This window comes from Myotis davidii, unplaced genomic scaffold (assembly GCF_000327345.1).
Source record: "Myotis davidii unplaced genomic scaffold, ASM32734v1 scaffold26, whole genome shotgun sequence".
Classification (NCBI taxonomy): domain Eukaryota; kingdom Metazoa; phylum Chordata; class Mammalia; order Chiroptera; family Vespertilionidae; genus Myotis; species Myotis davidii.
Genome location: NW_006299245.1, coordinates 1,421,084 through 1,434,252, shown reverse-complemented (window position 1 = coordinate 1,434,252; position 13,169 = coordinate 1,421,084). Strand labels below are relative to the sequence as shown.

Genomic DNA, 13,169 nt, shown 5'->3' with positions numbered 1-13,169 from the left:
TCGCCGCCCCAGTGCTCTGTGGGATACTGGAAGTCTCGAGCGTCGCCTCCCGGCTCTTAGCCCGCCTCCGGCCCGCACTCCCCGAGCCGTCACACACCCCCTGCCTTCGCTCTCTCCCCTCGCCGCCTCCCCCTTCCTCCTCCCGATAAGAAGACCCGGCGGCAGGAGAGGGGATGAAGATGGCGGACGCGAAGCAGAAGCGGAACGAGCAGCTGAAGCGCTGGATCGGCTCCGAGACGGACCTCGAGCCTCCCGTGGTGAAGCGCCAGAAAACCAAGGTGAAGTTCGACGATGGCGCCGTCTTCCTGGCTGCTTGTTCCAGCGGCGACACGGACGAGGTCCTCAAGCTGCTGCACCGCGGCGCCGACATCAATTACGCCAATGTGGACGGACTCACTGCCCTGCACCAGGTCTGTGCGCCCCGCCTCCCCTTCTCCGACCCCGCGGGCCCTCGATCTCCCGCCGGGGCCGGGCCTCCCCTCCTCCGCTCCGGGCCTCCCGAGGCCAGGGCCGGCTGCCCGCTGCGGACGGAGGGACGGAGGCAGGAAGGGAGGGAGGGAGCGAGGGAGGGAGAGGACTGGCGGCGGGGGGGCGCCGGGCTGGAGGCCCCTTCAGCCGGGTCGGTGGTGGAGTTGGAGCCGGCCGATTTCCGGGGCAGAGGGGAAAGGGGACTGTGGTCGGCTGGGGGCCCCCGGGCCACATGTGGACGGACGTGTGTCTGGGCTTTGGGGTCGAGGCCGGGAGGAGTGGGTGTAGCGTGGCTGTGCCCCGGGCCCGATGTCAGGGATCTGTTGGGGAGGACGGGAGATGCTGAGGGCAAGGACCCGCCAGGGGCATTCGGGACGCGGGGCAGTCGGACGTCTTTGGCTTTAAGGGGGCATCGGATGTGTTGTAGTTTGTAGGACTTGGTTACTGATGATGATGATGATGATGATGATGATGATAGTAATCAAGAGCCTAAGCCTAGAGCCCTGCGCGGACGATTTCCTGTTTTCTGCTTTATTCCTCTTGGTCGCTGGGGAGGGGAAAACGGGGTGTAATGAGCTGATGTGCACCGGCCGAAAGGGAGGGGCATGCCGACCGCCGCCGGACCCCAAAGTGTTGAATGAGGAGTTGGCCGCAGTGTCAGAGATCCGGGAGCCCCAGGGCCCGGGGTGTGCGCTGGGGTTAGAAAGAGGGGGATAAGCACGGGGCACTCTTTTCACAGCCAGTCACCAGGCCCTGGTTTTTTAAAATTTATTTATTTTTATTTTTTATTTTTTGTGGAGGTGGGAAGGTGGTCACAAACTTTTCTCAAAATGGATGCTTTGTGCATGTTAAAGTTTTATAGTAGTCTGATTGGGATCTCTCAATGTTAGCCAAATAAGGAGAAACTATTGGCAATCCGGAGATAATGTGCCTTTGCCTTTAACAGGCCAAAAGCAACACAACCCCGTAGCGTTCTGCATAAAAAAAAAAAAAGAACCGTTTTTCAGTCACGGTAATAGGTGACAAAGACATTAATTCTTAGTGGGCAACTCCGGAGTTCCTAGAAAACGACTTTACAGGGAAGCTTGCCCTTACATTGGAGAGACGTGTACAATGTCTCAAAGTTGCCTTGGTTATATGTGGACAATTGGAGCTTTATTTAGATTTATACTTGTCACAAAAACTTGTTCGGATGGTTGAAAGTTAAGGCGTTATATTTTATGTGTATTACCTCGCTGCCTTTTTCAGAGAGGTGTGTGGTGGCATTTTTCCTTTTACTTCTTCCTGTTTCATGAATGACCATCGCTTTAAGTTTAATTGAATTCTAATATCAAACTTGGCTTATAAGCCTGTGTTTACAAAGTTGACTGGATGAACTGAAATGACTGACAAACTACACGACAAATCTGGAATTCAGAATGTGGCACCCCGTAAAAATATACCAAGATTTTTAAATCTTTCTCTATTTCATTAAGTCAGAGTCTGTAATATATTATTTGGCTCAAGTTTATTTTAAGGCATAGCATAATTCTGAGTTCTAAAAACAAGGTGTTGAGAGTGAAAATAAGTTTGGCATTAAGAATGAATCTTAATGGTAATTATATGAAATGAATCTTTTCACATTTCTTTCAAGTGTGATTTACACATTTTAATATGGAATTGATTCTGAAAGACAGTTATTGTATGCCTGAGGTCAGGATACAGTTGGATAATGGTTTACATCAATATGTTTCACTAAAATTGTCAAACAGAAATGTGAAGTTATTACCCTTGTGGAGGAATCCAATTTGTGAAGGAAATTTTCTAATAATATTATTGGCTTAGGTAGGCAGAGAAAAACATGTAACAGGCTTCTTAAAATTGTTTTTTTTTTATTTCCTCTCAATGTGGGCATGTTGCAAGAATTATGAGACTTATCAGTATCTTCCCTAATTGAATTCAGTGGTTAGTTTGGCATTATATACGTTTAGTCTTTATTGGGTATTTTGTTTTAGGGGACAAGCGGTTAAGCAGAAGTTTCCAAGTTCATACATAATCATTTGCATAACATTTTTTTTGTTAATTTTTCTGCACATTCCTTAAATCAGTGAAGCCAAGGTCTTTAATATATCAAGCATTAAAATGTTTATTACCTTTTCTTCACTCTCATTTTTCCTTTATTAACTCTCCTTCCCCCCCCCCCCATTGTGATTGTGAGTGCAAGGAGTTTGGGGAATTCAGGATAACAGATTGCAGATAGTGAAAGGTGATAAAACTCATTATTTAAATAAAAGAATTACGAGAAAATGTTAAGTTTTTAAGGGATCTCTTGATTGCCGATTGTTCTAAATACTTAAATTATAAAACCTAAAGTTGACCCACTGATTTATTTAATAGTCCTTGAATAGTTTTTTTATTTAGCTTCTAGAAAGATCATAGAATACTTAAAATGTTTTTACTAGATTAATTATTGGTTAGTGTTTTGGAATATTCATTTATTTTTCTGATTCTGATCAAGTGTCCTAAATTTTACTGTTAGGAGAAAAGTTTTAGGGATATCACAACATGCAAATATACTTCTTAATGTAATATTTTGCCTCCATTTTTTAATATAAGCAGATTATATTTGAAAGTTTCTTTAATTGTTTAAATGTGCTCTCATTAGAAGTTACAAAGATAATCAGTTTTTGGCTATTCTTTTTGTATAGAAATATGCCATGCAGCCCTGGCCAGTGTGGCTTAGTTGGTTGGAGCTTCCTCCCCCGCAGCTTAAGGTCATGGGTTCAATCCTTGACAGGCACATACATACCTGGGTTCCTGAGTCCATCCCCAGGAGTACGGGAGGCAACTGATCCATGTATCTCTCAAACACAGATGTTTCTCTCAGTCTCTTTCTCTCCCCGCTTCCTCCTCCTCTAAAATCAACTTAAAAAAGAAAGAAGTATGTCATGCCTGTAGGGGAAAAAAAGCTGTGTTTCTTGTCAAATTTGCTATCTTGGTCTCTAGAATAGCCCACTCCCCCATAGCTAGAAAACTGTATAAACATATGATTTTATAGAACTGAGGTCTAGAGTATATTTTCATTTCTACAGTGGGCGATAATCAGCTCTAATTTTATAGCTACCTGGTAGTTTTACACTTATGTAATTTATACTTCAGTTTACTTTATAAAGATTTTAGGAGAGAAATATTAGAGTTTTCAATAGAATGTTTTATTGTCAATTCTTACTAATATTGATGTGCATAAAAGGCAGGACTGAGATTTCTTCCAATAGTTTTTAGTATAGCCTTTTGGTTTTTACCTTAAAATCTTATCTACTTTCTCTGTGCCAGCGGCTTCTAAGTCAGTTTCCATTTTTTATATTTCTTCAGTGCTCCAATCCCTCATTTCCATTTTTCTACTGATGATGAGGTATTAATTTTTTATTCAATACATTGTGATTTTATATTTTAAAATATATCTTTAGGTGGTAATATAGTAAATAGAGGTCCATCCTTTTGCCATAGAATAGTGCGTACTGTACTTTATTTACATTTACCTTAATGATTTCTTCAAAGGATCTTATTCAAATATGGGTTTTTATAATTGTGATTTAGTTTTATAATCCACTTTTATCACTTCAACCTGAAATGAAACTTCTTTCTTCACCAAGTTTGCTTTTCTCATTGATGCCAGTTTCTGTTAATAATGTCATTAAATGACACTATATGATTAAAAGAATGTGCCCTTTAAATTATTTTCTCTACATAAGATTCTTGTTAGGAAGCTTTAGACATCTACATCAAGTTTTAAACATTTTAATTATTTTTTTCCTCATTTCCTTGTCTTCATATATCCAATCGGTCTTCTTCATACTTGCCTTTGCATCAGTTCTTTTCCTTGCCATTCTCACTATCAACCTAGTTTATGCCTTTATTATTTTTATTCCTAGAGTATAGTAATAGCTAATTGCTTTCCCCATATCTTCTCTCCCTGGTCCAGTCCAGCATTCATATTGCCATCTGACTGATCTTTTAACAATACCACTTTGTGTCACTCCTTAAATTCAGATTTAAATTCTTTAACTTATACCTGGTGTATTTCCATTGTCTTGTAATTTTTACTCTTTACTTTTTTATTTCCATGCCTGTGGTCATATTTTTCTTATCCTCCCTATCCTTTGCCAGTCAAAATCCTGTTCATTCTTCAAGGTTCAACCCAATTGCCAATCCAGAAGGGATCTTACTTGAATAGTGTTTGTAAGTTTGTCTTTTCTGGATGACTGTAAGGACCCAGTCTCCACATTTTGTATTTCCAGAGGCTGGCACATAGTAGGTGCTCACTAAAAATTTATCGAATTGTATTTTTTGCCTCGTATTGTAGATACATAGTTTATTTGTATGTCATGAGGTAAATCTTTAAAATCTTCACATCCAGATTATTGTTCTTGCACTTAGTAAAAATTGTATTTTAAAAAAGAAATGAATAACTTCGTGTAGATATTTTGTACAGATTTTTTATTATCTTGAGATTTTTAACATTTCTTAATATTAACCTTCCTATTAAAAAATCCTAAACCTGTTTAAATCTTGTTTAAATTATAGAAAAATTTCAGTTGAGTCATTAATTAATTTACCTTCTTTTATAAGGATCTGAACTAGGTCCTATAGAGGAGTACAAAGTAGAAATAGATCCATGTTCTATGTGATTATTATTTAAAATACTCAAGTTATACTTTTCAATACAGACTTGCAGATATGTTTAGTATTAAATACTTTTGCCCTTAAAAAACAAATTTTATCAACTTCTGAAGAAGCCATTTGAAGCTTCTTTGTAAAAATATGTGACTCCCGTCTTGTCAGTAAAAGGAATACTTTTGTGCAGTCTTTTCTTAAGTGTTTAATCTTCTCAGCCAATCCGTTTTCACTGGACTGTAATCTGAAATGTAACTCTCTTTTTAAAAGTATTCTAATAGGGCTACTTAAAGTGTTTTCCAACCAGAAGGAAAAGAGACTGGAAGCAGCTGATATTGAGTCTCATGTTAGGCAATCGTGTAATTGGTATATATGAGACATCTATTTAAAACTGAATACAGAGTTTATAATTGTCCCCCCCCTTTTTTTTCTTAGAATAATAATCTATTGGATCACTCATAGATAATGTTAAAATATGTTATTAAAAGAATGTGCAGTTTAGATTATTTTCTCTAAATAATATTCTCGTTAGGAAGCTATAACACTTTAAGCTGATGACTCTTAAAAATTTTTATTGAAATCATCCTAAATTCATTTTTTAAAAACCCTATCTAAACAAACAAACAAAACTCCTAATCCCATATAGGCCCCTCACTTGCTGCAAATAAATGGACAACCCTAGCCATATATGGGTTGTGCTGGTAGGGCATCAGTGCCCACACTGTTGCTGTTATAATGCCTTCTCTGCAGTTACTGCCTTTGTGCTTCCTGGCAGCAGTTTTGTGGTCTAATTTTGAAGTGTCACAACCAAGACCATCTTTCATGTGCTGCAGCTACAGTGTGATTGCAAGCTGTGACTGAGCATTTTCTAGTGTAGCCAGGTAGCAGCACTAGATGGAATAGAGAAACTTTTTCATTATCCATTTGTTACCATATTTTACAAAACACTGTTCACATAAGAAATGTTTCTGTACTTAAAATCTAGCTAGATGATTTTTAATATATAATTATTTTGGGAGGGGATATAAAGCAGTTTGTTACTGCTGTAACATGTTACTTATTGACACTTCCCAAAGTTGCTGTTTTCATTGCATTTCTGCCTGCAAAAAAAATTGCCATTTTTACCCCACTTTTCTTTTGAAAGTTCAACAATTATGTTGAAAAGGTGGAGTATTGGGATTTTGATAAACATCTCTGAAAGATCGAAAATCTCTAACAGTCATTTTGTGTTATTTTAAGATGGGGTTAAATATGTAATAGCCATGATGTATCAGTCTTTCATTGAGAACTGGAATTGGCTGGTGAACATTGCTGAGGATTTGTTATATGTGAAACACTATGGTAGGCACATTTGCAACCAATATCTCATTTAATTCTCAGAACATCCCTTTTCTCTTGATCAAAGTTACTGAGATAATAAATGGCAGAACTGGGTTCCAAACTTAACACTATGTTTGATAAATCTTCCAGTCATTATGGTTGATGATTAGTAGTTGGAGGTTTCCCCCATTAATCAGCAGAGAATGAAATGAAACACACAAGTATATATAATTTTTTCTTCATCTACTTTTTTTTAGCTAGCCAACACTTACAAGAACTTTCTATGGTAATTGAAATGCAGTAAGTACTATCAGAATCTATCCTAAATTTTGAGGACTGCCAATATTGTGTTTAGCCGTTATATGCAGAAAAGAGATAAATTTTAGGTAAACCCATATACACTACCTGCTTTCGTTAGTATATCTTATCTCCTGGCAAAATAGTTAATTCCTTCAAGTAGGGGCTTTGATTCATTTTTTATAATTCCTTTGGTAATTGCATTTTTTAGCAGATGCAAAGTAAGTGTTGATTTAAAAAATTTGAACACAAAGTAGACTAATCTCGTGAAGAACTGAATTCATATAAAACAAAATGATGACAGTTTGTGTTGATAAATATAAGAGCTAACAAACATTAAAAATGTTCTAATAAAAAATTGGGTACCAAAAACTTAATTTTGTAACACTTATATAAATTTGGCAAGATTTTAGATTTATTTTTGAAATGGAATATATTCCTGATTACCAGTACAAGTAGAATTTTGCTCAGTTTATGTAACATTTTAAAAATTAATTTCTTTACACAAATCATTGGGTATTTGTTTAGAAAAGGAATCCCTAGTATACTGCCATTAGAAACTAATTTATGTTTTCTAACAATTTTAATCACATCTTTTTTTCTAAATAACATTTTCACTATGGATCCCTGCATGCCAGTATTTTCTTGACCTTATTAGTATTTTGGTGGTTTATCTTTTCAGTGTTGTGCTGGGTAACCATAAAAAGACAAATTTGAGCTCTGTGCTACTATCCTAAGTGTGCTTGCTCGACTTGAATGTTCTTTATGGGTGGAGACATTCCACATTGTCATGTGTCATATAGGCATTTCTGAAATGACATTCGGTAGAAACCATGGAAAGAAATTAAGACATTCCTCAGCTGTCATCTTTTTAGTAATCTATTTAAATGCATTATGTGCATTGAGTAAGAGATTCTGCAGGGAGAGCTTCACTGTATAAAAAGCATTACTTTAACTTGATTATTAACTCATATTTGAGGTGAAATTACTTTTTTGTTTGTTTGTTTCACATGTTCTTTAACAAAAAATCATATGGCTGTAGAAAGTTCATTTTCTTGAATACCTGAAAAGGGCAAAGGAGAAATTTTATGAGATGTGAACTGATATACCCTTTTAGAAATTAAGTATGTGGGAAAGTGTATTTTCCTGGATTAATTGTTAAAACACACACACACACACACCAATTATCTTAACTTTGTATTAAACATACTGAAGTATATAAGTATATTTTATTTGCCTTCAAAATTATTTTAGATGGCCTATAAACTTATTTCAGTATTTATACTTTTGCCTTTAACATTTCTGGAAGTCTTCTATTAGAGCTTTAGCTCCAGAGCATTCTTTTGAATATTTTCAGTGTTGAGGATTTGTGTGTGTGTGTGTGTGTGTGTGTGTGTGTGTGTGTGTGTTTTAATTTTGAAAATGATAGTCATTTGGAGACAAGTATGGCGGATAGGTAGATCATGGGTAATCATAGTTTAATAAAGGCTATCTGATTAGGTGATATTGTGTAAAAAGCTTATTCTTAATTGGAGCATGATCATAAAAAAGCCATCTTAGATTTTAGTCAACTCTTTATGTTGTTGGGACTTGAGTTTGCTTCGGAGTTTCTTCATGTTAGCAAAGTGTTTTCTAGATTTTACATGAAACAACCTAAGATTATAGCTTGTGATTTGAACATGATCTTTTTTTTGTGGATGTTCTATTTCCCACAAAAGAATTTAATGCTGCTTTTGCCAGATCATAAGACTGTATTTTATTAAGAGCTATTGTTTTCCCTAATTTGTACAGTTTTTCTTAAAAAGATGAAAACATGACTTTTTCAGCAATTTCTATATCCTTTCCAAGTACATGGAATAATCTGCATAAACACTTTCCCTCATATTCAAGGTTTTTTTCTTTCAAAATAGCTATTACTTTTTAACTCTTCCAACCATAATATTTTTTACAGTAAAATGCCTTTAATTTTCTGATCTTCTCAGTGTATTTATTTATCTTATTAGAGGCCCAGTGCATGAAATTTATGCACTGGCGGGGGGTGGGGGGGAGTGGAGAGGTGTTCCCTAAGCCCGGCCACCCAGCCTGGGCTCCGCCATTGATCCCCACCCACAGGAAAGCCCGCCCCACCCTGCTGGGGCTCTGGGATCAATTGCAGAGCAGAGGGAGGTCCTTCCCACCTGGCCTGGGCTCTGCCATTCATCACCACCCACAGGGAAGCCCTGCCCACCCTGTGGAGACTCTATGATGGAGGCCCTGCCCATCCGGCCGGGGTTCTGCAATGGGCCCTCCCAGCCGTGGCTGCTTGCCTCGGCACTCGCAGCCACGGCTTTGTCTGTAAGGACGTTCAGAAGACATCCAGTCTATCCTGTAATTAGCATTTTACCCTTTTATTAGTATAGATGTTGTACATGAAAGTGCCTTACGTATTTCTTAAGCCTTAATGCCTTCTACCTTTTTGTCTTTCCCATCTTCATTTTATTTTCAAACATGATATTTTCAAATTTGTTTAATGTTCTATATGAATTTTAGCTAAAAAATATTAAGAAAAATATTTAAACCATCAAAGAGAAATATAAAAAAAGAAACTAAATGCTATCCAAATTTTCAGGCCTGGAGGTAACCCCATTTAAAACTTTGGTAAATTCATTTTATCCATCTCTAACATACTTTTCAATAATTACACTTAATTTTCTGGTTTATAACCTGCTTTTTATATTACACATTTTAGGAAATATTTCTCTGTTAATGAATATTGATTTCACTCTGCGTATATGTGAGTAGACATGTACATCCCAAAGTTGTCTGATGATGAATATTTAGTATATTTCCAATTTCTTTTTACTGGTGGATATTATACTATACGTACATCAGTGATTTTCAGCCGATGTGCCACAAGAATTTTTAAAAACATGCATTACCTGACTATTTAGTCAGGGGCAAATAAAAAAAAAAATGACAACAGCCAACACAACAGTAGCCGTCCAGTGTGAATAAATCAAAATTATACCTACTTTTTTTTGTCAGATCCATAAAAAATACATTTTCTGGCGTGCTTTAGAATTTCAGTAGTTTATATGTGCCATAAGATGAAAAAACTTGAAAATTACTGATGTACATCTTTGCTCACTCATGACACTGTATTGCAAGGATTACTTTTTAGAAATTTGACATGTTTTGCTCAAAATAACATGCTGCTTTAATGTTTCTTTATGCAAAATACATTTTCAGTAAAGTTTCTAGTATATCTATCTAGTGTAGAAGACTAACCTTGAAAATAGTCCTGCTGACACATATCTGTTACATTCATAATGTGATGTTATCTTTCTTCTCTAAGTCACCCATAGGAAAATCTGTTTTACTTTGTTAGTGAATATCCTATATAATAATCCTATATAATAAAAGGCTAATATGCAAATTGTCCCCAAGAGCGGGAGTTCGACTGACAGGGAGTTAGACATGCGCTGACCACCAGGGGGCAGTGCAGAACATGCAGGCATTGGCAACACAGCGCTGGCAGTGGGCGGCAGTGGACGCACTGCCAGCCCCAATGGGCCCTGACAAGAGTGAGACCGTGGCAGGATGGTGGAGCAGGTGAGCAGGTGGCGTCAGGCCAAGGCAGGTGCAAAGGGAGGCCTCAGCCGGCAGCAGCTAGGGACCCTACCTGTGCACAAATTTCGTGCACTGGGCCTCTAGTATATTAATAAAATTTGTGTTGTATAAGTTTTGAATATATTAAACAGTTTATTTGCATATTACAGATATATGGTGCTGTTATTTATTTAAATTAGTTATTAACTCATTCATGCAACAAATAAATAAATCATTATTTATGGAAAGCCTGGCACTATACTAATCTCTAAAAGCACCAGTCCCTGCCTGCATGTTATACAATGTAGTGAAAATGGCAGTGTGAACAAATAATTACAATTTTAGTACATGTTAGAATATGGTGAGATGAAATTTTTTATTAGAAGGATTTAACCCAGAATATCAGGAAAGTCATTCCTGAGAAAGTTATGTTTAAGTTAAGTTATAGGTAATTTAACAAATTAAGCCTGCTCCCTCCTTGTTTATCTTCTGAATGCCTCTTTTTAAATCTATTTCGAGGTTGTTAAATGTGTATTTTTTCTTTTCCATATCATTCATTCTTATAGTTTCAACTGTTCTCTTTTTATGTCATCTGTTCTTTTTATATACTATACCTCTTATTTTTGGCATCATAATTCATTCTTTTAATAAACTAAAACTGCAGGGTCATCTATTTTTTCCTTTACTTCCTACATATAGTCAATAACTCCTATTACATGTACAGCTGCAAAAGAAATACTCCCAAATTCATACTAGTTTTTAGATATTCATTTTTTAAATTGAATTTATTGGGGTGACAATGTTTAATAACATATAGGTTTCTGGTGTACAATTCTGTAATACATCATCTGGATATTGTATTGTGTGGTCACCACCCCAAGATATTCATTTAACAGAATTAAAGGCCTGCTATGTGCCTTACAATATTAAGTGCTGGGGGGATATGTTTTAAAGCAAAACAGATAATAACACTACCTACATGGAGTTTACAGTAAAATGAAAATACTTAGCTATCAGGGTAGTGCACATCAAAACCATAATGAGTTACCACTCTGCAACCACTAGAATGTCTATAATAAAAACAACAGATAATACCAATTATTGACTAGGGTATGGGGAAATTAAATCTTCCTACAATGCTAGTAGTAATTAATGTAAAATGGTGCATCCACTTTCTAAATAAGTCTGACAGTTCCTCAAAAGGTTAATAGCCCAGCAATTCTACTCCTAGGTGAGTAGAAAATACATCTAGGAGAATTGAAAACATGTCTACACGAAAACATGTACATTAATGTTTATAGAAGCATTGTTCATATTAGGCAGAAAGTACAAACAACACAATTGTCTATCAGCTGATGAATGGATGAATAAAATGTGGTGTATATATTGTTACTGGAATCGGTGTAATATTATTGGGCAATAAAAAGAAACAAAGTACTGCCCTGGCAGGATGGCTCAATTGGTTGGATCATCATCCTGTACACCAGGGGTCCTCAAACTTTTTAAACAGGGGGCCAGTTCACTGTCCCTCAGACCATTGGAGGGCCGGGCTATAGTTTAAAAAAAAAAACTATGAACAAATTCCTATGCACACTGCACATATCTTATTTTGAAGTAAAAAAACAAAACGGGAACAAATACAATATTTAAAATGAAGAATAAATAAAATTAAATCAACAAACTTACCAGTAGTTCAATGGGAACTATGGGCCTGCTTTTGGCTAACGAGATGGTCAAAGCCCGGTTTCATATTTGTCACTGCTAGTCGTAACAAGTGATGCAAGTGTGCATCAGTTAGTCTAGATCTGGTTCTGTCCCTCAGACAGTTTGAGGGCCGGACTATAGTTTAAAAAAAAACTATGAACAAATTCCTATGCACACTGCACATATCTTATTTTGAAATAAAAAAACAAAACTTCAAAAAAAAAAGACTCTCCTAACTTCAAAGAAAAAGGCCCTACTAACTGCAAAATTTAAAAAAAAATAGACCTCCTAACTTCAAAAAAAAATAAATCCTAGCTTGTTCTTACCTCAGTCCTCAGGCAGCAGCAGGCTCTGCACAGGCAAGCTTGTGACTGGTCTGATCACACCGAGACTGAGAGGAGGAGTTGAGAGACAGAGAGAAGGAGGGGAGTCGGAGAGTGCGGCGCTCATTCCACACATGCGCACTGTGGGCCGGGATGAGTCGGCTGCTAAGCAACAGGCAGTGGCGGCAAAAACACCCGGCGGGCCAGATAAATGTTTCCGGCAGGCCCCATGTGGCCCGCGGGCAGTAGTTTGAGGACCCCTGCTGTACACCAAAAAGTTGGGGGTTCAATTCCCAGTCAGGGCACATACCTAGGTTGTGGGTTAGACCCCAGCTGGGTGTGTATGGGAAGCAACCGATAGATGGTTTCTCTCTCTCTCTCTCCCTCCCTCTCCCTCTCCCTCTCCCTCTTCCTCTCTCCTCCTGCTGCTCCTTCTCCATTCTCCCTCTCTCCCTCCTTCTTCCCCCTCTAAAATCAATGAACATATCCTCCGGTGAGGACTAAAAAGAAAGAAAGGAGGAGAGAGAGGAGAGGAGAGAGAGGTGAGAGAGGAGAGAGAGAGAGAGAGTGAGAGAGAGAGAGAGAGAGAGAATGAATCTTGAGGACATGCTAACTGAAGGAGACCAGTCACAAAAGACCACATATTGTATGATTCCAATTTATATGAAATGTTCAGAATAGCCAGTTCTATAGAGACAGAAGATAGATTAATGGTTGCCAAAGAGTGAAGGTGTTGAGGGGAAGTGGGATGTGACTGCTAATAAGTTTAACATTCCATTTTAGGGTGATAAAAATGTTCTGAAATTGATTGTAATG

At 37.6% G+C, this 13,169-nt stretch overlaps 1 protein-coding gene across 9 annotated transcripts in view; it reads left to right on the top strand.

The window, feature by feature from the left end:
* The first annotated feature begins 1 nt into the window (after window position 1).
* Window positions 2-13,169, top strand: part of PPP1R12A (protein phosphatase 1 regulatory subunit 12A) — a 142,782-nt gene continuing 129,614 nt past the window's right edge. For 7 of the 9 annotated variants that reach the window (XR_001515724.1, XR_001515725.1, XM_015571118.1 and 4 more), the window contains exon 1: window positions 8-410. Coding sequence is in view for 7 of the 9 variants with exons in the window: in XM_015571118.1 (XP_015426604.1) it covers window positions 174-410 (237 nt within the window). In the remaining 2 variants the exon portion in view is untranslated. Of the gene's footprint in view, window positions 411-13,169 lie in introns of all 9 variants that reach the window. The other 2 variants (XM_006774709.2, XM_006774706.2) reach the window with 1 other exon arrangement.